Source organism: Gopherus flavomarginatus, chromosome 9 (assembly GCF_025201925.1).
Source record: "Gopherus flavomarginatus isolate rGopFla2 chromosome 9, rGopFla2.mat.asm, whole genome shotgun sequence".
NCBI lineage: Eukaryota > Metazoa > Chordata > Testudines > Testudinidae > Gopherus > Gopherus flavomarginatus.
The window spans coordinates 16,065,425-16,091,248 of NC_066625.1; the positions used below are offsets into that span (position 1 = coordinate 16,065,425).

General features: G+C 40.5%; 1 protein-coding gene across 4 annotated transcripts; it reads right to left on the reverse strand.

The window, feature by feature from the left end:
* Positions 1–1,084: 1,084 nt before the first annotated feature.
* On the reverse strand, positions 1,085–24,373 carry DAGLB (diacylglycerol lipase beta). Of its 4 annotated transcripts, none has more exons than XM_050966733.1 (16): positions 24,355–24,373; positions 23,747–23,875; positions 22,400–22,551; positions 18,438–18,612; positions 17,502–17,763; positions 15,053–15,178; positions 12,571–12,698; positions 10,213–10,339; positions 9,664–9,747; positions 9,058–9,135; positions 8,542–8,622; positions 8,277–8,404; positions 5,960–6,028; positions 5,784–5,856; positions 4,142–4,395; positions 1,085–1,958 (listed from the first exon to the last, which is right to left on the reverse strand). In XM_050966733.1, the coding sequence occupies exons 2-16, from the start codon at positions 23,839–23,841 to the stop codon at positions 1,763–1,765; spliced, it is 2,028 nt and encodes a 675-aa protein (XP_050822690.1). In that variant the 5' UTR covers positions 23,842–23,875; positions 24,355–24,373; the 3' UTR covers positions 1,085–1,762. The 4 variants fall into 4 exon arrangements, with proteins under 4 accessions (XP_050822690.1, XP_050822688.1, XP_050822691.1 ...); XM_050966731.1 differs by lacking the exon at positions 24,355–24,373 and adding an exon at positions 24,184–24,340; XM_050966734.1 differs by lacking the exon at positions 24,355–24,373 and having other exon boundaries at positions 22,400–23,617; positions 23,747–23,966.
* Positions 24,374–25,824: the final 1,451 nt, after the last annotated feature.

Consider the following 25,824-nt stretch of genomic DNA (forward strand, 5'->3'; position numbering starts at 1 on the left):
CTGTGGCCCGCTGGGGAGGCTTGCTGGGGGACCGGGGGCCCCTTCCTGGCTCCATGCCTGGGACCGGCAGGCTCAATGTCTTTCGCAGCCTGCATCGCTTCCAGCATCAACAGCATCCGTACGGGTGGGGATGTGCGCACGGACGGCGCCTGGCTGCTCTGCTCAGCCCAAGTCGGAGGCCTTGAGCCCAGGGTGGACCGAGGGCTGCCCGACATGGGACCAGCCTCCCCTCTATCCTTGTCTCGGTGCCGTTGCGAGGTAGGGCCCTTCCCCTGTTTCTTGTGGGGAGAGTGGTGCAGGCTGGTCGAGGGGGCCTCGCTATGCACCGATGACGTGGCAGGGGCTGCAGAGTCCGTTTGGCGCGCCAGAGTTGGGGCCAGCGCCGACTCCAACAGGAGAGTTCAAAGTCTAATGTCTCTCTCCTTCTTGGTCCTTGGCTTGAACGACCTGCAGATCTTACAACGGTCGCTGACGTGAGTCTCACTCAGGCAGCAGAGACCCTCAGTGTGTGGGTCACTCCCAGGCATAGAACGGTGATAGGAGTCACATGACTTGAATCCTGGGGCATGGGGCATGCCCTCAGCCCCCACTAACAACCGAAGAAACAATCCACGAACGGTACCACTAAGGTTGAGAAGAAAAGGCTAGAGCAGAGCTGGAGCACAAAGTTCTAACTACCTTCACTGGCGGCAAGAAGAAACTGAGGGTGAGGGGAGTGCGCAGCTCCCCTTACAGCGCGATATAGAGGTGCCACTCCAGAGGTTGCAGCAGTGCTCCCCCCGTACGGGTACTGCTGAGGGAAAAACTTCTGGCACCAGTGCATGTAGCAAGCACGCACACCTACTGTGGAACACACGAGCAATCACTCGAAGAAGAATGTAAACAGATACAAAAAATCTTGCACACGTATCCAAGCAGCATTTTTAAAAACAAGAGATCCAATATTAGAAAATTGTCATGAAATAAATGAGATACCTTCTGAAAATATCTCCATGGCAACTAGTGCAATCAAGACTGGCTGTTTAAAAACAAAATAGAAAACTTCATTTTTTTTTTTTTAAATTTAAATCGTCTCTCTCTCTCTCTCTCTCTCTCTCTTTGCACTAGATTTGCAAGTGCACCATCATTTACTACCCAATTTCCTTTAATGAAACTGCCTACAGGCCAGGTCCATTTCTAATAAATATTAATACAGTGCTTTTACATAAGCACCTTTCACCCAAGAATCTCAATGCTTTGCAAAGATGGGTAATACCCTCTTTTTACACATCTGAAACTGAGGCACAATGGAAGTTAAGTGACATGCTCAAGATAACATAGCAAGTTTGTGGCAGAGCTAGAATTAGAATTTAGGTCTCAAGGTTCCTCTGCTCTAGCTCAATCTCCCTATGAATTGTGTTCTCAGTTTATCCGAATCCTTCAAGCTGTAAAATGAAATGTACAGTAATTTACATGTAACTGGCTAAGACTCATCTTACTGTTCCATTTCCAGAAAGGTCATATCTGCTTCTGTCAAAATCCTGAATACATTCATTTTAAACTATCTTATTACAGCTAGCCAGTAATGTTTACCTTTGCAGAACCTCTGCAGAGTAAAATGCATTTTGCATTATGACCATCACCAAGACAATCCCTCCACAGTTTCTATTTTAGGCATGTAAAAAAAACAAACAAAAAAACCGCACACAACCACTTAAGTCTGGGGTTAAAGGCTCCTGAATACTTGAAGCCTAAAGAAAAAAAAGTAGGACTGTTCTCTTAGTCATACTGTGTTGGTGTGAAAGTCTCCTTCTATTTGACAGGTAATACAAGATGCTTTTTCCTCAGTCAAGTTGTTCAGGGCTTTGAGCACAACATCTGGCATGTGATCCGTTATCATCTTGGGACTTATTAAAATATTGCTAAAGGCTGTTTCTTTTGACCATCTTGCAGTATATTTAACATCAGAAGACCAGCACCTTAAAAGAAATATTTCAATAAAGCCTTTTAGACATTTAGAATAACACATGAATTTTGATCTGTGTCCACTATACAGTGCAAATCCACATGTTGGCCTTAGAAAGCATATTAGTCATATATTAAAAACCTTTGCAGATGATTAAAGGATATAAACAAACCTTTACTCAGCTACTACTAAATATTCTATACAATTAGATGAAAGAATGGGCTTTTCAACAAACCCCTGTGTATTGGCCTACTGTGCTCCAATTTATATCAATGGTAAAACAACTTCAGTGCAATCAGAAGTAAGATAATCCTATTCCCCACATTCTTCTTACCCTGAGTTACAGATCCTGTTCCATTTGTGCAGATGGAGTCTGTCGGTTAGTTTATTTACATAAACAAATGGAATTTTTCAACTAATTATGAACATATTAGTTAGTAACATCAATGAGCAGCTAATATTTTTTTCCATATTGCCCATCAACATAAAACTAAACCAATATTTGCTATTTTCTGCATCAGAAACTTCTAAAGGAACTCTTTCTTCCTAGTCTTTAAAATGGTTATTTATTTTTATTTTTTATTAGCAATATCTCAAAATCACATTTGAGGCTAGATGGGCTGAACAACAGTAGTGGTGTGTTATTTACTGACTACCATTATGTTGAGGGTGCTTTTACCACATATCCAATATTAGATTAAATATTATAATACAGCAAATTACTGTGTGTCAGGCTGAACTGAGGAGGAAGGCTAGGGAGTTAATTAGCTCACGTTATGGATATTAATTATCCACCCGCTCAATTGAGTCCAACCTCAGGTTATTGCCAAACAGTACTGATTTTTAAAAGCTAAAAATATTAAACGAATGTGAAAGAAGAAACCAGAAAGCGGTCTGTCAAACAGCTGAAGGGAAAGTGTTTTAAAAGAATGTGGCCTGTCCTCCCTTCTTCATTTTCCTCCTCCCTTCTCTTCCAGTCAACAAGGAGGCTCTTTCTCCTCTAAACCATCCATCTTTTTGTGTCTGTTTCAAAATGGAACTAGAGGCAGGAGCCTTGCTGGCCCATAGAGTGGGAAGTGAGGAAGGAGGGAAGAGATTTGCCGTTTTAAAAAACTCCTCCCTTTTTGGTAGTTTCATAAACCCCATTTTCTTTGCTATTTGAGCATCTGTCTCTTCCTGCTTCAACTCAAAGGGAGGGAGAAGCTGAGGCAGCAAGGTTCCAAGAATTCCAAGTACAGGAGCCAGAAGCAGAGAGATTTGCATGCTAAGGATATAGTTATTGAAGCAAATATGTAATAGAAATGGTACATCATTAACACAACTGGACGATGGCTGGGACAAGCCCATTTCAGTATAATGGGTGATATTACACCATCTTTGACAATAACTAGGTGCTCACTCCACAAACAATGGTAATGTCACGCTAGTGTGTAACAAAGCAATTAACATCACCATTACAGCATCTAAATACTTTGTGTTGCCTTGTATCAGGGGTAGGCAACCTATGGCACGTGTGCCAAAGGTGGCACATAAGCTGATTTTCAGTGACACTCACACTGCCTGGGTCCTGGACACCGGTCTGGGGGGCTCTGTATTTTAATTTAATTTTAAATGAAGCTTTTAAACATTTTAAAAACCTTATTTTCTTTACATACAACAATAGTTTAGTTATATATTATAGACTTATAGAAAGAGACTTTCTAAAAACGTTAAAATGTATGACCGGCACGCGAAACCTTAAATTAGAGTGAATAAATGAAGACTCGACACAGCACTTCTGAAAGGTTGCCAACCCCTGCCTTATATAGTGCTGTACAGTAGGTGGCCTGTGCCAAACACATAAGTACCTGTCCTGGCTAGTTTACTGTTTAAAGGTAAACAGTGAGTAGAACAGATTCAACACAGAATGGGTTTTGGTCATTACAGCTGCAATGTCACAAGACAGTATTCAGTGGAGGGGACAAAGAAAGAGGAGGTTGTTCCCAGTTTTGGGGTGAGGGTGAAATGAAGCACTGACTCAGAACTAGGTAAAAGAAACAGGGAATGCCAGAGAAGATTGGATACAATATATAAAGAGCATGAATATATGTAGAAGAAGATGAGAGCAGAGAGACCAGAGCTCTTGCCTCTGCTCCTAAGGTGAAGAAGAGAAGCTTCAATTTAATAATTCAGTGAAGCATAATGCTGACCATTTACCTTCTTGAGCTGGTTTCTTCTACAATATGGATGATTTTTCCTGGGAGATAAAGATGAGGATACTGAGGTGGAGCATCTAAAGGAGATTCATCCGCAAGGGCATTGTAAGATGGTGACCGATGCATCATTAAACTCTCTTCAGCTAGAAGAGGCTGGGTTAGGGCATCTTGACTTCTACCATCTAACTCAGTTGGGAAGTTATCTGGATCTCCTCCAAACACTTCATACCAACACCCATACAGCAGGATCTGGTACTGAGTTCAGAGAGAAATAAGCAGAATATGTAATTTTGATGTTTATTTTCAAAGTAGTATTTAATTTTAGAAACACACACTGCAAGATCTCTATACCCAAGTTTCTCCAAATTAATTAGACACCTTTTTGTGGACTGAGCTGATATCAATTAAGAAGGGTCAATTCAGAGGGAAATGTCTGCAACTCTGACAAATTTTTTTTCCTCTAGTTCTCCTATCCAGCTCAAATCCCCACATCCACAATCTCTAGCTGCCTACCAGCTTCTTTAAGTTTAACTCTCCACAGAGGGCCTCCATAGGGTTGCTAATCTTGGAAGTACACAAAAATCTTGTGGAAAAACCCATGGAGGATCTAGGGTTTAACTCTAGGCATCGATGGATGGCAGTTTTTAACCCACTCCTCCTCACACCACAAGAAAATCATCTTCCTGACAAATTTATTGTTCTAGTCCTCCAGGACCACCACCCTAAAGCCTCATCCGGAGTGCGATACTTCTCCAATGACTACTGCTCTGAGAATGCAAGCATAGCTCCTTTTGGAATGTCACTTGTGTTTCCTCAATGAACAGTAAGGGCTGACAAAGCTTTCCCTGGTGATCGGGAGAAGGACTCTCTTCTACAAAATTCCCCATTCCCTTTTGGTCCCAGAAGACAGGACCAAACTTAGCCTACTGAGCCATACTGAAGTGTTTGGTCATTAATCTATCAACCACTCCTTAATTAGCTGCAGGGATCATTGCTGAGCAACACCAGGGGCACACTATCCCACTACAGACACTTTGCACAGCCTCTGCATACTTCTAGTTCCTTCTAGCCAACACAGCAATGAATTGGGATGGTAAATAAACAATGCTGCCCTGCAGGAGATCCACCACTAGGCCTCCTGAAACACGTGAACTTGACTGCAGCCTATAGTGTTTTTCCTCACTAATACTAAAACCTAAAACCAAAAACTAGGCAATAAAAATTTGAGATTTTTGCCTTAAAAAAATGGCACTGAAAATAAAGATGTTTTAAACAAAGCCCCTATTTTTGTAAGTAAGAACAATTTACTAAAACTATTTAAAAATCTTATGGATTTGTCACCATTTATGCTATTTGGTTTATTTTTTGCATTTCCCTTTAGCAGCAAATTAGTCTGAATTACATACTCTATTTCAGCTCTCAGAGTTTCCACAAGAGTTTCCAACACAACAGGAAAAAGTTTAAATAATACGAACACCATATACTTACTTAGTCACTAAATTAAAAATTAACAAACATTTCTGTTCCATTTGTGCTTTGGAACCCCCTTCTTAACACAAAACAAGCCATCACCACACTAAATGTTGTATCAAAACTACTTGACAATTCCCTTTGCTTTTATTGTTCATGGTGTGTTTTGTTACCTTCGGCCTGTTACAATTAGCAACTATTCTCACTATCCTTCTCTTCAGGTCTTCCATGTTGGGCATACTTAACCTGTTTAAAATACAAAACAGTGAAAAAAGCTTCTTAGGTCAACTGCTGGAGAATAACCATCTCTCAATAAAATGTAACGGTTCATCTCAAGTCACATCCTTACCTTGCAACAAGGTCCTTTCCAACAATGACTGACACAATGAAGCATTTAGAGTAGTCTGCAAGTGATTTGCTAAAGAAAAAAAAAATTATATATAACATAGGTCATAGCAAAAACTAAAATTTTTATTTAGATAGATAGACAGATATATTGCAATAAAAACGTTTTTATTTTACTGGACTTTTTTCTGGAACTAGCCTTTTAAGATTAATTTAAGAGCAGGTTATACTGAACCCCCTTACACATGCTAAATAATAGGGATGGACTAGATAACTTCTCAGGGTCCCTTACAATCCTAAAATTTCTATGATTCTGTGTTGAACAGGCCAAGATTAGTTAAGGATTTTGATTTGAAGCATTTACTTTCAGTATTTACCATGTATTTGTTAACAGAATTAACAGAGTATTTCATTCTTTAATGGCTACATAGGAACAATGTCAGATGGGACTATTACAACTTTGCTGGAAAACTTTATTTTATAAATAAGCTATGAACAAGTTTCAGTCATCATCTACAAAGGCAAACCCCACAGTCAGAACAAGATAAGCCTGTTCAAGTTTCTTTAATATTAGGGCTGTCGATTAATTGCAGTTAACTCATGCGATTAACTCAAAAAAATTAATCACGGTTAATTACAGTTTTAAATCACACTGTTAAACAGAATACCAATTGAAATTTATTAAATATTTTGGATGTTCTTCTGCATTTTCATATATATATTATAGTATTTGGTGTTGTAACTGAAATCAAAGTGTATATTATTCTTATCTTTACAGTGTAAATATTTGTAAACAAAATAGTATTTTTCAATTCTCATACAAGTACTGTAGTGCAATCTCTGTGTCGTGAAAGTGCAACTTACAAATGTAGATTTTTTATATTACATAGCTGCACTCAAAAACAAAATGCAAAACTTCAGAGCCTACAAGTCCACTCAGTCTTACGTTTACAAGAGATAATGCTGCCCTCTTCTTCTTTACAGTGTCAACAGAAAGTGAGAACAGGCATTTGCATGGGACTTTTGTAGCCAGCATTGCACGGTATTTACATGCCAGATATGCTAAACATTCGTATGCCCTTTCATGCTTCAGCCACCATTCCAGAGGACATGCTTCCAAGCTGATGACATGCATTAAAAAAGAGTTCATGAAATTTGTGACTGAACTCTCTGGGGGAGAACTGTATGTCCTTTGCCCTGTTTTACCTGCATTCTGCCATATATTTCGTGTTATAGCAGTCTCAGATTATAACTCAGCACATGTTGTTCTTTTTAAGAACACTTTCACTGCAGATTTGACAAAAAGGCAAAGAAGGTATCAACGTGAGATTTGTAAAGATAGCTACAGCATCAACCCAAGGTTTAAGAATCTGAAGTGCCTTCCAAAATCTGAGAGGGATGAGATGTGAAGCATGCTTTCAAAAGTCTTAAAAGAGCAACACTCAGATGAGGAAACTACAGATCCTGAACCACTAAAAAAGAAAAATCAATCTTCTGCTGGTGGCATCTGACTCAGATAATGAAAATGAACATGTGTTGGTCCGCGCTGCTTTGGATAGTTATCAAGCAGAACCCGTCATCATCATGGATGCATGTCCTCTGGAATGGTAGTTGAAGCATGAAGGGACATATGAATCTTGAGCGCATCTGGCATGCAAAATATCTTGGATGCCGGCTACAACCGTGCCATGAGAATGCCTGTCCTCATTTTCTGGTGACATTGTAAACAAGAAGCGGGGAGCATTATCTCCTGTAAATGTAAACAAACTTATTTGTCTGAGCGAACAAGAAGTAGGACTGAGTGGACTTGCAGGCCCTAAAGTTTTACATTGTCTTGTTTGAGTGCAGTTATGTAACAAAAAAAAAAATCTACTTTTGTAAGCTGCGCTTTCATGAAAAGGAGATTGCACTACAGTACTTATAAAAGGTGAACTGAAAAATACACTTTCTTGTGTTTTTTACATTGCTAATACCTGTAATAAAAAATATAAAGTGAGCACTGTACTTTGTATTCTGTGTTGTAATTGAAATCAATATATTTGAAAAATGCAGAAAATATCCAAAAATATTTAAATGGGATTCTATTATTGTTGTTTAATCACGAGATTAATTTTTTTAAATTTTGTGATTAATCGTGATTTTTTTAATTGCTTGACAGCCTTATTTAATATATTAAGCATAAAAGCACTATAGCTTCTTCTGTCAAAATATGAGCCAAATCCATCTCTGAAACAAATCCACTCAGTCATACCAGGGATGCATTTGTGCAAGTATCTTAATGATCTCTGTATCTTGCACTTGAAACCAAGTGTTGTATTTACCTTAACAATCCTCCTGGAGGAGAAAAGGCATAACATCTTAATGTTGGGAAGGAGTTTCTAAGCATGATGGCCAATATGGAAGCTGTTCCACCACCTAAACTGTGACCAACTATAATTAGTTTATATTCCTAAAGACAAAAACAGAAGAGTTATATAGTGAGGTTAAAAGAGAGACAGCACGCTCCACTTTGGTTTCCATTGTAACTAAAGTGTATTGTCAGAAACACTGCTGGCAAAATTAAATAATTTGGAAGTCAGTACTTACAGGAGCAATGGTGAAAGCCTTGTTTAAAATGCCATCATTTATTAGCCTTCTGTAGATGTAATTTGCTGCTTGAGTTATCCCCTATAAGACAGTATTCTAAGTTAAGAGAAAAAAGTAGTGTCCAGCTGGAAATGCAATACACAGATCCCTTTAAATGCAGTGCTCAGAGTACTGACTGAAGAAATGTGTGATAACCTAGTTAACTGTTTCAATGCTCTACCGACATATTTATTGTCCAAGAGTGGCACCTGAATGAATGTACTCCACATTTACATTTTTTTTCTTTTTTTTTAATTTAAAGGGACACAGAAGGCAAGCAAAACACCAGGACTACAACTTAAAAACTCTGCTCCTGCATTGCAGAGAAGAACACTCAACAAGCCACCCGGACAGCTGGTCTACTCTGTCTCACAAAAAACCCAGCTAATTCCATTTAACTGAAGAAATTTAGGGTTGTTAATTTGATTTTTTTTTCCATTGAATAAATCACTTCAAATGGTTAAAGATGACACATGCCTTATGTACAAAACCATTTTCCAGAACGTCTTCAAGCGTCAGGTCTTCACACTCTGCCGACAGATCAGTGAGGATATCCTGCAAGTAAATAAGACGACAGACCGCTTTTGCTACAGACAATTACGCGAATTTTCACAGCTCTTGACGCTGTCTTTACTACAGTAATATCCTCAAGCAAACTTTGAGTCTGCAAGTAATTGCACACAGAAAAGAGAAGTATGAATGTCTCTTACTTACACATATCTAGAAACCCATCACAAAGTGCCATTTACAGCTACTGTATCTACAAACAATACTCTGATTAAAGCTACTATGCAAAAGCTGGAATGCACACTATACATATACCTCACACCCTACTGACACAAAATTACCTTTTCCCTTCTCCCACTTGCCCCTTAAAATGGCATATAGGCTCTCAGGCATCCAAGAACAGACAGACTTACCACTTAAGAAGATTATCTACTTCCCCTATCTCATTGCTGACTCAACTGTTGGGTTATTTTAAAATTCATATTTCGTCTAGCCACTACAGAGAAGTGTACTGTCTCCTCCAAGCAATTGGGACATACCCATCTCCAGAGCCAGTTTACACAACAGAGATGATACCTCAAAAGACAAGGTTCCTCTCACTGCAACCACAATAGCCTCCTTTTTGTGATCCAAAGCAACAAAAAATGGGATCTCGAAAATCTGAAGGATAAAAAATTAGGTGTGTTTAGTGAAGATACCAAATTTTCAAGAACAGTAAAGATTTATTGTAGTTTGCTGGAAAGAAATGAACATGATATCATGAAATTCTATTTAGGCATATGAACTTTTCTTGCTGAACTCAGGATTTTTTAAAAATCTACTGCATGTTATCAATAGGATTTCTCTTATTCTTGAACAAGGTTACGTGAGAGCTTTTACTATGTGTTGTGAGTCTGTCAGTACTTAAAAAAACATCAATATTTGTGTCACTTATCTAAACAAGCATCAGTGTATTAGGGTTGATTTGTTTTTTTTAAATGCTTTTAAAAGCATTTTGGGTTAGTTGGGGCTTCCACTTTATAACAGAGGAGGCCGAGGAGAGGAAAGCATCCTCTTCCTGGTTTCTAACTGAACTCAAGAAATTACAGAGAATTCTCTTGTTGAATGTTTGTCCAGATTGTTTACCTTGTTATGAAAGCTGATATGAATGAAATCTCTGTACTGTAGCCCTGTTATTTTTAGGATGGATCCAAAGTGAAAGTTAAGACGATCACCGCCAATTATATCAAAATCTGTTGGGCTGTTTCTGCAACTAAGGAAACATGGGAAAGAAAAGTAAACTTGCCAGTTCCAGCTAGTTACATTTCCTTTCAGAAGAATTCAATTACATTCACAGCAGGGTTTCTATTGGGAGCACACTGGGTTTTTATACTATAAAGACTGGCTAATACACCATCACTCTGCTAAAAGTTTTATAGCAAACAAGGCAATTCCTAAGAAGATTTTTTTTTAAACTACATCCAGATAGAAATTATACACTTGAGAAAAAATTCAAGTACAAAAACAATTCTAAGGAGTGAATTAATTTGACCCCGGCCACAATTTCAGCTTATAAAATTATAAATTCATTCAATTTCCCCCAAGCCTTTATGACTAAGTTGTGACATCTCAGGAGGATAATTAACTTCATGGCAATTAAAGGTGGATGAAATACTCACTGCTAATGTCACAAATAATGGAGGTGATTATTTAAACAGAGAGATACTATATAAGATTATGCTTGCTTTCTTAATATTAACTACCAAAGTTTGCAGTGTTATTGTAGCTGTGATCATCACAGAATATTGGAGACAAGGTGGGTTAGATAATAAATTTTACTTGGTCATCTTCAAAGTTGCCAAAGTTTGACATAAGATAGTTTTTTGTTTTGATGCACTTAGTACAATTTCCAAATTTGTCTATTTCTTAATTTTGACACACTTGTGTTACATCACGTTAAATATAATATTAACATACAAAGCCAGTTTATGGTGAGATTTACTTATGTTAGATTTTGATCCTGCACCTGTCTCAGTGCAGATGTCCACCTGTGCAGAAACCCATTAACTTGGGGGAAGACGCCTATACAGTGAGAATTTCAGGATCAGGGTCTTTAACAACTGACTCATTCCTTATATAGAAGCAAATGGTTCCACTATAAGAGGTCTTGGAGGGTAATCTTGCCTGATTCCCCTAAATACAGAAAATAATGTACTTCCATTTATACACACTCTTGTCTAAGCAGAAGCATATAAGGCCTCAATCCATCTTTGTCGGTTTGGTTTGATTCCAGCACCCATGGCCCCATTTTGAGGAATGTCCATTTAACTCAATCAAATGCCTTTTCAGATACTCACATTGATCTGGCTGAATGAAGACCAGTAACTCTTTACACTGTTTGCAATCTTTTGTTTCTTTGTTTTCTTGTGACTATTGGGTCACACTCTTTGTAGCTTGCATAGGCTGAGCTCACTGCAAGCACCAGCGGCTCCTTGCAGCCCTCCACTCCACCCCAGAAGGCTCTGTGTGCTACCCTCCTGTCCCTCTTTATTTCAGGTACTCCTTGAAATTTCTCCATATTCCCCCCCATGCCAGCATCTCTGTGTGCACCCCCATTCCTGCCATACCCTCCATACTAGGAGCTTTGTGTGCACCCTTTCCCACTGTGCACCCCATCTTCCCAGTGCTGGAGCTCTGTGTGCCCCCCTCTACCCACACCAGGATACCTCAATCTCTGCCTCACTAGGTTCTGTCTCCTCCCTATTCTCCATGCTAATGGTCTTGGGTGCTCCTCACTCCACTCATACCAAGGTCCCTCAATTTTCACTCCACACCAGGAGCTCCGTGTGCCCTCCCCCCATTCTGTCTCCCAGGCCAGGGGCTGTGTGCACACTCCCATTCTCCCATGCCCCAATTCCCCCAAACCAGTATCTGTTTGGAAGATAAGTCATTCAAGGTGCAAACATGTTAAACTTTATTAGGACAGGCAGAGATGAGACACAGGTAGTTTTATGCTGGAAGGCATTAATGGATGCCATTAACCAACTGTTTGATTTTGTAGACAATTACAGAGGGGCTTAAAGCTGTTGCTCTATGTGTCTCCCATTCCCCCTTTCAATTGTCCAATTCTATCCAAAAATCAATAGGGTTCTGGTCACTGATGCCCACGAACATTCTCTAAACATCTGTAACTAATGAGGTGCAGTGTTCAAAAACTTCTTGTGTAATAGCCAAACACAGAAATGCCATTAAGTTCAGTGTATGGCTTTGTAAGTTTGGCCAAAGAAAACAGCTTGGCTACCTTTCCAAAATTGGAAGAAGTATTTTGAAGGTTGGTTTCCTTTTACTCAATTTGCGAAAGACAACTCTAGCAGTCAAGCTCATGTATACTTAGACAGAAATTGACAAAATAAGAGAACTGCTACTTAAGTGATTTGTACTGATATGAAAAAACAAATAATTAAAAAAGAAACTATGCACTTTTAAGATGTTATACCAACCTACCAGTCACCGTTAAGCTTACAGAGTGCAGTAAATGGGTTAGTGTATATGTAGTAAGGCCATCCATAAGCAGCTGCAGCAAACTGCATGTAGTGAGCAGCATTTTCTAATTCAATATCCAAATCATCAGTCTGGAGGGGGAAAAAACAAAAACAAAAACAAAAAACAGTACTATATGTAAGGCAAGCCCAGGATAAAGAATACAGATGCACACCATGCTACTGTAACACTAAGGCCCTAGATCTCCCCACAGACCCAAATAGTCATGGCAATGAAGTTTATTCTTTTACCTTTTCACTGTAAGCCCCAAGTAAGTGAAACAGAACAACTGAGAGGAAGGAGTTCACACTTAAGCGTATTCAATTTGCATATTTAGAAAAAGTTTAGGGTTTATTTGTTAACAATAAAATCTTTAAATAATAACTCGAATTTTTCAAGACTCTATTTTAAGTAATTGTTCATTAACAGTACCAAGTTTATATGTTTCTATATTTTACTATACACTGATAAACATGGTACTGAAAATTAAATATTCATTCTAAGATGTTAGAGAGCTTATTCCTTCACTCTCACCCTTCCCTGGTCCTTCTCGCATGAACAGAGAGCAACAATACCCGAAGTCCAAAGGCGCAAACAATTCGGTGTTTATTGGGGTGAACTTCCAGCGAGCTTAAATTCCTTTTCCTTATTTTTTGAATCCCAACTTACTTCCCGTTTGCCTGTAATTTATATAATAATATTTTCAGCTATACCTTAACCAATCATTCTACTAAAATTTACCTAACCAATCCTAACGTATTGTAACACGATTAGCTAACCAATTATATCCCACCGCCTTAATTAGTTTACACCTAGCAAAATTAATTATACAGTAGACAGAAACAATCACAGAACCAGATAGAGACCATGCAAATAAACATACAAAATACAGAAGTAAGGATTTCATAACTACATCTATACAGACATAAGGGTTCTCCAGCTGTGTCTATTGATAAGTGAGTTCTTTCCAGACAGGATGCGATCAGACTAGGTTTCCTTTTACATCTTCTAGGCTCTTCCCTTTCTCTGGAGGTGACAGATCGAATCACCTTCCTAACAGTCCCAGATTGCCTTATTTTATTATGACTAGTTTGGAATGCAAGGACATGACCATACATTTCCCAGTTTATGGCTGCTAAAGAACCAGGCCTCAGATTGTCACAGTAAGAGACGGCACTACACAGACAGTAGTTTTTGATTCTCTCTTTTACACCTCTATAATTAGCTAAGTAATAAAAATACACCTAAAGTCTTAAAGTATAGGTCTTTGCAGACAGGCCTGAATATCTATATCCCAACACAAGAGATGTAGGTGGAGGGAAGGCTTCAGATTACGTAACATAATTCTCACAAGAGCTTTTTTTTTTTTTTCCCCTTTGCATAGAACCCACCATCAGCTGAATTCAAAAGGAATTCTCTAGTAAGTGGTGTGCACTTAAATGGTTCCAACTGAAGTGGAATCATCTACTTTGGTTAAAACGGTGCATTAGGTGAGAAATTAAAGAATACAAAAGGTACAAAAAAATTGACAAGAGATTTTTCCCATTTTAAGCCATTTAAGAGACTGGTGGAAGATCCCGAAATGAAGTGTCACTCCTGATCAGCAAGCATTAAACAATTACTGTTTCTGATCCTGTCTGGATGTTGGTAAGTTAGTTATAATTTGAAAGACAAAAATACAGTATACAGACGCTCCCCAGGTTATGCAAACTCGATTTATGCAAATCTGCATTTATGGGAAAAGTTCCGTGAGTTGTGTTTGTTTTTTTTTACGTAATTGTTGGGTATTTGTTCCCAACTTATGCAAAATTCAACTTGCGCAAGACATTCCAGAACAGAACGCTTGCATAAGTCGGGGAGCATCTGTACTGCAAGACCAACATTTTCAGCTCTATGATCATAGATTAAACGTCATCTTATTTGTTTTTGTGCAAATTCTTCATGGTGATGCAAAAAAACCCTATGATTTTCACACATATACCTACTTCCCATTTCAAAATTTCATATTTATCAATATAAATGAAAACATAATTGTGGGGTGGAATTTTTGAAAGTGCCTATGGAACACAACTCCCATTGTTTTTCAATGGGACTTGTTCTCCTAAATCACTCGGATGCTTTTGAAAATCCCACTCTTGTAGCCCAGTTCTATAATACACTTGGTAAGATGTTGGGAGGTTTTCAGTTTATAATCATCTTCCAGTCATTTTTACTTTCAGGTTCTCCATGTATTAGTACAATACATCAATGTCTTGATTGCAAACTTCATAAGAGAATTTTTATAGGATTACAAAATTTCCTGTTTGAACTTAAAATACTGGAAACTATGAGCCCTGGATTTTGTCAAAGCTAATTTTTACAAAACTTGCATTTTAGTTCAGTTAGGCAAGACACTGTCCCTTAAATAGGCTGTATCACAAAGCTGTTTTTTGGTAGCTTATCTTACCACATGGGATGGGTGGGAATGACACAGGACTTCTTCAGGCTCTTTTGGGCAGTTTTCCACTTTATCTTGCTCTTGATGGAGCAGAGTCAAGCCTGCTGCTATGTCACTAGGCACCAGATCAGTGTCCTGCCAAAGAAAATGGAAAAAAAAATCTTTAAAAATAAACCCACAACATCACAGGCAAGCCACTGAAAAATTTAAAAAGTAATTTTCTTTTGCAGTTCTCTAGTAAATACATTTACATCAGAAGGCAAGGGTGTGCTTATGAAACATTCACATCGCCATCCAATGCACTCAACACTGCATCTTTAAAACTTTCTGCAAATAAAAGCCACATACAAAATTCCAATGTCAAAAAGAAAGTTAAAAGGATCTTCTTTAAAAGGCCTGTGGAGCCCTAAAGTAAAACATGATCTGAACATGACTAATAATTGTCACAAGCAACTTTGAAAAAAAACATGTACCTCCCTCTACAGCTACTATGTAAGTTAGAAGTAATGCCCATGGTGTTATTTGTGATAGGTCACTAGCAAATACTCCTGTGCTGAACCTGTGGTAAGCCACATAACATTTGCTTACAGATCTCTAACAATACTGTAAATACAACCCTGTCATTTAGAGCTCGATCCTGCAAAGTGATGAGCACTAGTCACAAATGAAGTTGATAAGAAGTGAGGACACTCAGCCCCTCACAGGATTGGGTTCTTAGGGTGCCATGAAAATTATTCCATCTGTAAAGAAACCACATTAGAAGGCCAGGGAGTATGGTCATTGAGCTTTTTATCACAAGATTATTTGTTCATAGAATAGAATATCAGGGTTGGAAGGGACCTCAGGAGATCATTTAGTCCAACTCCCTGCTCAAAGCAGGATAAATCCCCAGACAGTTGTGTGTGTATGTCTGGTTTTTTTTGTTTGGTTGGTTTTTTAACCCCAGTTCCCTAAATGGCCCCCTCAAAGATTGAACTCACAACCCTGGGTTTAACAGGCCCATGCTCAAATCACTGAGCTATCCCAATTGACCCTAGGTCAACAGTGATCATTGGAAGGCTCTTAGCAACTTATTGAAATGAGACTGGCAAAATAAACAAGCTATATCATGAGTAATAATTAGAAATATTGACAGAAGGATTCCCCTTCTATTAGCCACGAGAACTGGGATTTTTAAGTTTGACGGCAATGGGAAGACTCAGCAAAGTCAGGATGTGGGCACTTCCTTTTCTACTATGCATAAGTGAAGGGGGGTTTACAGAGGAAAGGTCCAGGTACAGAGGTGTGGAGGTTTTAATTCAGCTGCCCAAGATGACTACTCCCCTTATCAAGGCTCCCTCTATAACCCTACAACCCACTGACTTGGAGGCAATTACAGAGCAGCATGCACAGACACCATTTTAATGAATAAGAACCTCTCCCACCAACCCTGAGTATGAAAAGAGAGTCTAAGGTCACTGTTGAACTCTGCTCTCCCACACAGCCGCACAGCGTGCTGGCAGTTAGGTCCCAGCTCAAACAATACTACGCAGACCTTAAATTAGGATGAGCTTTCTACAGCAACTACAGAGTAGCTTTCTTGTATGGGCCAGTTTGGATGGGAGAACTGCCTTAACACACTGTTAATGCTGACATTACCTCTTCATAAGCTCAATCATTAATATAGCTAAACTGTTTGCACCATTCCCTACTATGAGCAAGGGGAAAAATGGTAAACTCTGGATCCCCACATACCAAAGCTAAGAAAAAAATCAACCTCATTCCCCTGACTAGGGAATTGCCCAAGTTGAAGAGAAAAAGAACTTCACTAGCTGAACTACAGTCAACAGCCTTACTGGGAAATCTAAACTCCCAATATAGACAAGATCCTAAACTCAATTAATACCACCAGGCATTCTTAGAGGATCATGAGAAAACTCCAGAGGAATGGGGCTTTTTTTTTAGTAAAGACAGTGAATATGTTTGTACAAGGAAAAGAGTGATTTAAAAATTTTATTTTTTAAATGCAAGCAAGAATGATACTACAGCAAAGCAAGTTTGTGACCAAAATATTGGTGAAAAAGTGGAGGCAAATTCACTGTTGTGAAGCTATTGCCATCTGGCTCCTATGCCTGAAGTGCCAAGTGTGTTAAAATAAAGTAGTCTGAAAACAGTGGTTACTTGAGCATGTGACTTTTCCAAGTTTTAAGTCTGTAATTTGTTAGTTTGTGCAATTTTCCCAATCTCTTCCCCCAAGAGGGCAAAGGACCCCATGTTAAAAGGAGGACAGTGTGATGCGAGTTTTCTGTTTCAGAATAGAGCTAATAGGTATCAAAAGCCTGATTCTCAAGTAAACGGCACTGCTGAACTCTCACTGATCTAAAGGCAAGAGCCACACGTGAAAATGCTGCAGTATTGGGGATTCAGTGTTTTGTCAAATGGAATGATAGGAACAAATAAACAAATCTTTCCATCTTACTGAGAAGTAGGTGCGGAAAAGCTCTGCAATACTTGTAAAAGCCACTCGGTGATCATCATCTTGCATAATACAACAACACAGTAACCTGATTCTCGTCTCCCAGACTCTGGTTGCGGTCTTCTTGACATTATAAAACAATTGACCTGATTGACTGCTTTCCAAGTTGCGATTTATATCATCGGCCAGGTACAGTGTCTTTTTCCCCCCAAGAGGATCAAAGATAATTACAACTGCAACGATGGTAAAGATGATGATAACCCAGCTGCAAAACAGAAAGGTGTGGGAGGAAAGGCTTGGTGAACCATATATTTCTAAAGTACTGTATACAAGAGCATGCAGCTATAGTTCTTGTCATAGAAAAGAAAATACAGTTTATTGTGGCATACCACCAGCACACTCACTTCTGGTACCAATGATGGCTTTGTAATAGGGACACCAATCCACTAGGAACAGGATTGAGACTGCCAACTCATTTCACATAACACACTAAACCTCTACTGCAATCACCACTGATGGACGACTGTTTTGATATAGCTCCCTTAAGTTGGGGAAGGCTCCATATGCCATTACCAGCCTCTTAAAGCATCTATCCCTGCTCCTCTGTTTCTCTTCTCCCACCCTCTTCACATCTGTCCTATCGTCCATCTTTGTTTGTCTTTTTGATCCCTTCTCATCTTTACTCTTCATAGCCTTCACTTCATCCCCTGCTTTGTAAGGGAGGATGCCACAACCTCTCTCAGGTAATTACAAAAGCATAATGAAAAAATTTAGTTTATTCTAGTCTTTATGTATTCACCCACTACAAAAATCCTGGTTTAAGAAACTCCAGGAATTTAAAAAAATATATCCAAATTTTGAGTGGTCAGAAAAAATCTTCACTGGATATTTAAAATGTAAATGCATAATGTAAGTTTCGTTTTCTGTTAGCATCTTTACCTTGCAATAACTGTCCCAAATACGACATTTACCACAGTCCTTTCGCAACGTACATCGGTGTCCGACACCCATACAGCTCCCACAATTGCCCAGACCAATTCTGGGATATAAAGACCTAGCCGAGTATAAAGCAATTTAGGAAGAGATTTCCTTGGCCCAGGGTTAGAAATTGTTCCTGAAATGACAGATGGAATTTAAGTAAAGTCACTTATGTTCATAAAATATCATTAAAAAAAATCACATCAGTGTTTTTATGCTATGGTGCCCAGTGTGAAATTTAATCAAGTATGTAAAAACCCAACAAACTAAGATTTTTACAGTGACGTTTCAAAGTGAAACTGTAGACCATAAAGTGTCTTAGAACTCAATGGTGAACATCTTTAGCATTTTTAATGGTTTAAAACTGGAAATATTAAAATCATTTCTGCTTTCTCAGAGGAATTTTTGTATTTCCCAGAAGATACATATCAGCCTCAGCCTGTTCATACAGGACCCAATTTGACTCTCTAGGCTAGCGGTCTCCAACCTTTTTATGCCCAAGACCACTTTCTGAATTTAAGGGCAAACCAGGATCTACCCTGCCCCTTTCCCCAAGGCTCTACTCCTGCCCCAAAGCCCCACCCCAATCACTCCATTGCTCGCTTTCCCCCACCCTCTCTCACTTTCACCAGCCTGGGGTAGAGGGGGTTGGGGTTCAGGAGGGGGTGTGGGCTATGGGCTGGGGCTGAGGGTTTGCAGTGTGGGAGGGGGCTCCGGGCTGATCCTGGGGCAGGGGGTTGGGGTGTAGGTTGGGGTGAGGGTGCAAGCTCTGGGAGGGAGTTTGGGTGCAGGAGGGGGGTCTCTAGGCTAGGACAGTGTTGGGGTGCAGGAGAGGGGTAGGGGCTCTGTGAGGGGGCCATAGGGTGCTGGCTCTGAGAGGGGGTCAGGGCTGGGGCAGGGGGTTGGGGTGCTGGCTTCTGGAGGGAGCTCAGGACTCGTGATTGGGATGTGGCCTCCCACCGGGCAACACTTACCTTGGGTGTCTCCCGGTCAATGGCACAGCGAGGCTAAGGCAGTCTACCTGCCTACCCCGGCCCCATGTGCCTTCCAGAAAGTGACAACACGCCCCCGCGGCCCATGTATGTGGGGGGGGGGGGCACATGGGTCAGCATGCTGCATCTCTCTGCAAGCACCGCCCCCTCAGCTCCCTTTGGACACAGCTTCCCATTCCTGGCCAATGGGAGGTGTGGGGGTGGTGCCTGCAGGCAGGAGCAGCGCACAGAGGGAGACCCCTGTCCCCCACAATCCCAGGGCCACGAGGGCGTGCTGGTTGCTTCCAGGAGCGGCATGGAGCTGCGGCAGGCAGGGAGCAAGACTGCCTTAGCAGCAGCCCTGCTTTGCCATCAGAGATCGTGATCGACTGGGAGATTCTCTAGGATCGACCAGTCGAGCATGATTAACCAGTTGGTGACCACTGCTCTAGGAAATAAGACTTCTGCTATTGACTTCAATTAAGCGGTAGTGAGCCCATAACAAACCCAAAGCTCCACAAAAATTAAGGCCTGCCTACAGTTCTTTGCTACTCTGGTTGTGAACTTTGCTATCTTAGTTCAGAATTCCTTACATTTCTGGAAAGCATTTTTTGCTTCTACATACTATACTGGCATAGAACAAGTATTTCTATTTGGAATTGCATCTTTAAAGATTTAAAGGTTTGTCCAGTCAACTGAATAGAGATCAATCTCAGAGTTTAAATCACTGATCTTTATTCACAGACCTCTCTCAAAAGTCACTTTAGCTACAATAAAAACTCAATCACCATACAGCTTATTTTGCTCAATAGGTCTGGGCTTACCAATAAGGCAGTTAAATACAAGAACACAAGCAAGATGATACAAACTCTGTTCAGATGGCTGTGACTACAATACTCCATCTTTTGGGCAAAAGAATAGTCAAACAGTATTCTCCAAGACCAACCCAAAAATCTCTTTGGAGTTAACTAATTGTTCTAACCCAGTCCCCTTCCTTTGGAGCCAATCATGTTGTCTGTGATAATCCACCCTGCATAAAAATGCACATATTCGTGTCATAGTTTGGGGTACTACTACCAATCCACCATCCAGCCTTGTCTCATTATTTTAAGAATAAGATTAAGAGAGTTTGGGGATTGTTTGTTTGTTTTTAAATGAAACTGTGTTCTAGCAGAAGGATATCAAAATAGAAAAGTGGCATTTGTCTGATGGAGAGAACCAAAGCTACCAAGATGTGAAATAGTAGGAACCTTACTGTATTTTCAGAGCGTTACAAGTAGTTCATAGAAGGGTGGGGATGAGCTCAGTTTATAAATACTTTTTATACAGTGAGATGATCAACTACAGAGATGTTACTGACAAAACTTGTCACCCAACAAACTAAAAATGGCATTGTGAATTACAATTTACACTCTAGTGCTCCAGATATTGTCAAGCAGATGATAGCTTAATTAACTCAACATTTCAGTGCCTCAGATGGTGATGCATGTTACTCAGTCTAACAAACTTCTGTCCACCCACTTGATCCAGGCACGTAATTTAATTAACAACGGATTATACCCCTGTTACTATTTGAAAGTGCTTGAACTGTTTTTATTCGGGAGGGCGGGGGAGGGAATAGTGTAAGAGTATCAATCGACTCCAGATATACAAGAGACTTGTTAGATTATCTAGTCCATCTTCCACTTTGCTTATTGCACATTTACTAGAGTCTATTCACTTTAGTTTTAGAGACACTAGGTAACAGGGTTTCCACCATTGCCCTTCAGAGATGGTTGTTTTTAATTGGGGAATTCTCTGTTAGATTTCCAGAGATCCAATCTCTATTTTCCTTTTCTTAATTTATCTGGTGATTCCTAGTTATATGCCCTTAAATTATGCTGAACAATACTTCTCCCTCCTTGATGTCTGCATACATGTATTTATATATAGTTATATCCCCAAAACATTGATTTTTAATCTTTCATGAGATTAATCCCTCCAGATGCCTAAATATTTTAGCTGTTTTTCTATGATCACTCTAGGATGGTCCAGTGGTTGGGGCACTAGCCTAGGACTTGTAAAGCAGGTATTTGGATCTGGGTCTCCCAACAGACTTTCTGTGTGGCCTCAGGCAAGTTATAGCCTCTCTGTAAAATGGGGATAATACTTCACTGGGGTGTTGTGAGCATAAATACACTAGAGGTTGTGAAGTGCTCAAATACTACTCTAATTGGGGCATACAAGTACCTAAGACAGAGTAGGAGGGTTTATCTTTCTGCTAATGAGGCTCCCAGAACAGAACATGATATACAAAGGGACCATAAAGGTACGTCTATGTCCCATGATAAGGTGTCTGTGCATATGCTCCCATATCATATTAGTTTGCTTCTCTTCCTCAAGCTGAAACTCTTCCTGTTTACATAATTATTTTATTAATAGGACACAATATAACTTGTGTGGACCACCTTTCTCTATACTTTTCCTTAACGGCCTACTGCGTCTGATACACTTTTGACATGTGGCACTGACTGTGACTATATAAGGCTACGTTTACAAGTACCATTATGGAACAGATGGATTCTGCATAGCTGCTCCTGGAAGTCTGTCAGAGGTGTCAAAAATAGTGCATCTTTTCAGATTATTTATTAGTGAACTAGTAAATTGCTGGATGTGGATGTAGTAGCATTGCTGAATCTGATTTGGTTGAGAGAGGATATTCTGGAGTCCCCCTATTTTAAGTTGTTCTCTCCAGGCTGTGGTAAACTGTTACCTCTATTTGATTATTTAAGGTTAGCAGAGTTTAATTTATTTGTATTAGTAGTATTAATGCTGAGACATGGTTAATATAAACTTTATTACTGTCAGGGCACACAGAATATTCGTTAAGCTGTTCTATTTTAATGTCAAATCTAAATAAAATATATAAATCCTACTACTATAAATATCAGGTATTGCAGACTGAGTATTTACCTTGCATACTGACACACACAATAGCAGATACAGCACATATTATGGCAGCCAGGAGAATGAGGAGGACAAGCAGGTAGCTGTGCAACAATCCTCCTCCAGTACAGTTAAATTTCCCTCTGTGAACGGAGTACAAAACAAGAATTCCAATCCACCTGCAGAAAAACAGTACCATAAGTTGTCACGGCTAGGAAGAAACATACTTCACCACAAAGCTAATTCAGACATAAAAAATTATCTACCTTCATTTAAAAATAATTCACAAAAGGGGAGTATTCCCACAATGAAACTTACAGAATGTAAATACTGCAGTAGAGTATATTGCAATAACCACAGAGACAAGTTCAACAATATCCTCCTTTTTTTATAGCATCTTTCATTCAGATGGATCCCAGAGCACTTCAATGATGGGTGAAGTTTATCAGTTTAAGTGATGCAGCCACATCTTGAAGTAGTAGCAAATGATTACTATGTAGTATGGTATTAATTTAGTACAGCATGCAAAAGTTACATTACGTCTCATTCTCAATATGAAAACCCGGGTTATCAATACATGATAGGAAAAAAACCTCCATTTCTCTCTCACTTCCACGTAATAGCAGCAAAGAATCCTGTGGCACCTTACAGACTAACAGACGTCTTGGAGCATGAGCTTTCGCCCACTTCGTCAGAAGTATTCACCCACGAAAGCTCATGCTCCAAAACGTCTATTAGTCTATAAGGTGCCACAGGATTCTTTGCTGCTTTTACAGATCCAGACTAACACGGCTACCCCTCTGATACTTGATTCCATGTGATAAAATGCCAAGTGAACCAGACAGTCTCAGGTCACATCTAAACAAATATTCCTAACATACCAACTCAGCAGCTTCCCAGGCATGTTATAAAAATCAACAAGATAATCTACAGTTACATAATAGCAATTTCCTAAGAAGCCCAAAGACTACTCCAATTCGCATGAAAATTAACATACATTTAAAATAAAATAATCCTAACATTCACACTATCCTCTATAGAGGACTAGAAATCACTTGTCAATAGTTAATCGGACACTGATCAGCTTTGCCTTCAGCCTGCTGTCACCAGGAGGGAACGGCTGCAGGCAGAACACTTGAGTCTGTCTGTATCTATCTGTCTCTTGTTTTATAGGCTGTAAGCTCTTCGGAGCAGGGAACGTCTTTTTGTTCTGTTCATACACCTAGCACAATGGCATACTGGGTTCTACAATAATAATAATAATAGGGCATCACAAATGTACAGTGCACCTTCCATGGCAGGCCAGATCTCCCAGCTGCATGGTTCTCCTCCTCTTGGAGGGAGGTGGGAAATGAGGATGGGGATGGCTCTTACCAGATCATTCTGATGAAAAGTTCAAAGGCTCCCGGAAAAACAAAGTCATCACTAGCGATAGCCCAGCGTCTCCCAAACATCACCATTCCAGGCATCTTGGGGACCCTACCAGTGCTGTGCCTGCCCCTCCTGCGGGAAGCAAATGTACTGATGACACACATCTCTGTACCCTCACTACAGCAGGGAGCCTGCCTCCTACCTCACATTACTCCTCTCCGCCCACAAGCTACGCGTCTGCCGCCTTTCCCTGCCCCCAAAGGGCTACCCCCTTTCCTACCCCAAGGCCAACCTCCCCCCGCTCCTGAAGGGCCGTCCCCAGGCGGGCTGTCCCCCACCACTTCCCTGCCCTCAGGCCCACCCCCCCCGAAACACTTCAATGCCCAGCTCCAGCCGGGCTGCCCTCCACACCCCCAGCCTCCCAAGGAGCGACCCCGCACCTGCAAGACGCTCCCCGCTCTCCTCACAGAGAACGTCCCACCAGTGCAGAGAACATTACATAAAAACAACACGACGCAACCACGCAGCGTAAGCCCTTAGACTCGCGCAGCGCACACACTCACCCTGCCCCAGCGGCGCATGCGTATAGCTCGCGCAGAGATACGCTTTACCTTCCTATTTCATGATTGGACGCATGCGCAGTGCTTCTACGATCCCCGCCCTTCTAGCGGCTAGGCGCATGCGCAAAGGACGCGCGGCTCGGAGTCCCCTCTGCTTCCGCGTCGGTTTGTGTAGAAGCGCTCCCTCTCTCCCACGCCTGCCTAGCCCCAAGGCGCATGCGCACAGCTCTCTCTTGCGGACAGGAGATCCCCTAGAACTGGAAGCAGAGAGACAGCAGGCTGGGCACCGGGCTCTTGGCTGTCCCCCATGATGCTGCCCCCTCCCCCCGGCAGATGTGCCAGCTGGCCCTGTTCTGCCCCTTATGGCACTGTGACAACTATATGATATCACCTCTCAGCACCATGCCATTACCCTACATCCACTACAATGCGGGGTTCTGTGGGGCTCTCCCACACTGACAAGATACAGACGGGTTCCAAGAATCTCCTTTTTCTGAGCTGCATGTTCTGGTTCACCAAAAAAAGACACTGATAGACTAGTCATCAATATATTTGTGAAATGTATGTATACTATGTAAGGAGTTCTTACTCTACTAGAATATTATGGTTTTAAGCATGTAAATTAAAAGTAGGTCAGCAAAAGATGACATGCCTTTGGCTGGTTCCTCCAGATAGGAGGTAAGAAATGTGTATTTCTGTCAGGCTGTGAATGAAGCATTGTAAGCTAACACAATGGATGCCTATTTACAAACAAAGTCAAATGGTAATGAACTGATACGAACTCAACAGGAAAGGAGCACACAGAAAAAGAAAAAAAGTGGTGGGTGGTATCCTGTCTCTGAGCAAAGACAATGAACTTTGGGATTATTTCTAAAAGGCAAAGAAAACATCCTGGCATCTTCCACCTCCATGAAAGCAGGGTCTCAACCAAGCCAGGCTGAAAATGCTAAAGGGTGACAAACATCTTTAGACAGGTGGTTAACCTGTTAGTTAAGTTTAATCTCTGAAGAGCATGTTACAATTTTGTTTTCTGTGTAACCATTTGTTTCCAATATCCTTATCCATTATCTTCCCCAGCTCTTGTCTTTGATAAATTTATTCTTGTTTTCACTATGAATATATCTCAGTGCTGTGGTATTATGCAAAGTGCTGGTCATGAGTTGACTCACAAGCGGGGGGTATCCTGTTCCTCTGGGACGAGTGGGCCTGGTAATTCTGCAAGTGTCTCGTGGGTAATGGGCTGGAAACTGCAGGGAATGCTCCAACTATCTGGGGGTTTGTGTGTGCCTGTCACTACCTGTACAGAGAGATTGAGGTCTGCGAAGGCTTGGAAAGCAGTGCTGATGCTGCTACAGGCTGTTGGTTTCAGGGACCTGCTCCAAAGCAAGCAGAGCCAAGACTCTGTCACACTATGGCAAGTAGTGGCAAGGTGCCTCACAATCTTGGTTCTTAGGTACCCTTGGAAAGTGACATAACTGCATCAGACCCTGAGTTCTACTATGACTTAGGTCCAAGCCCTGT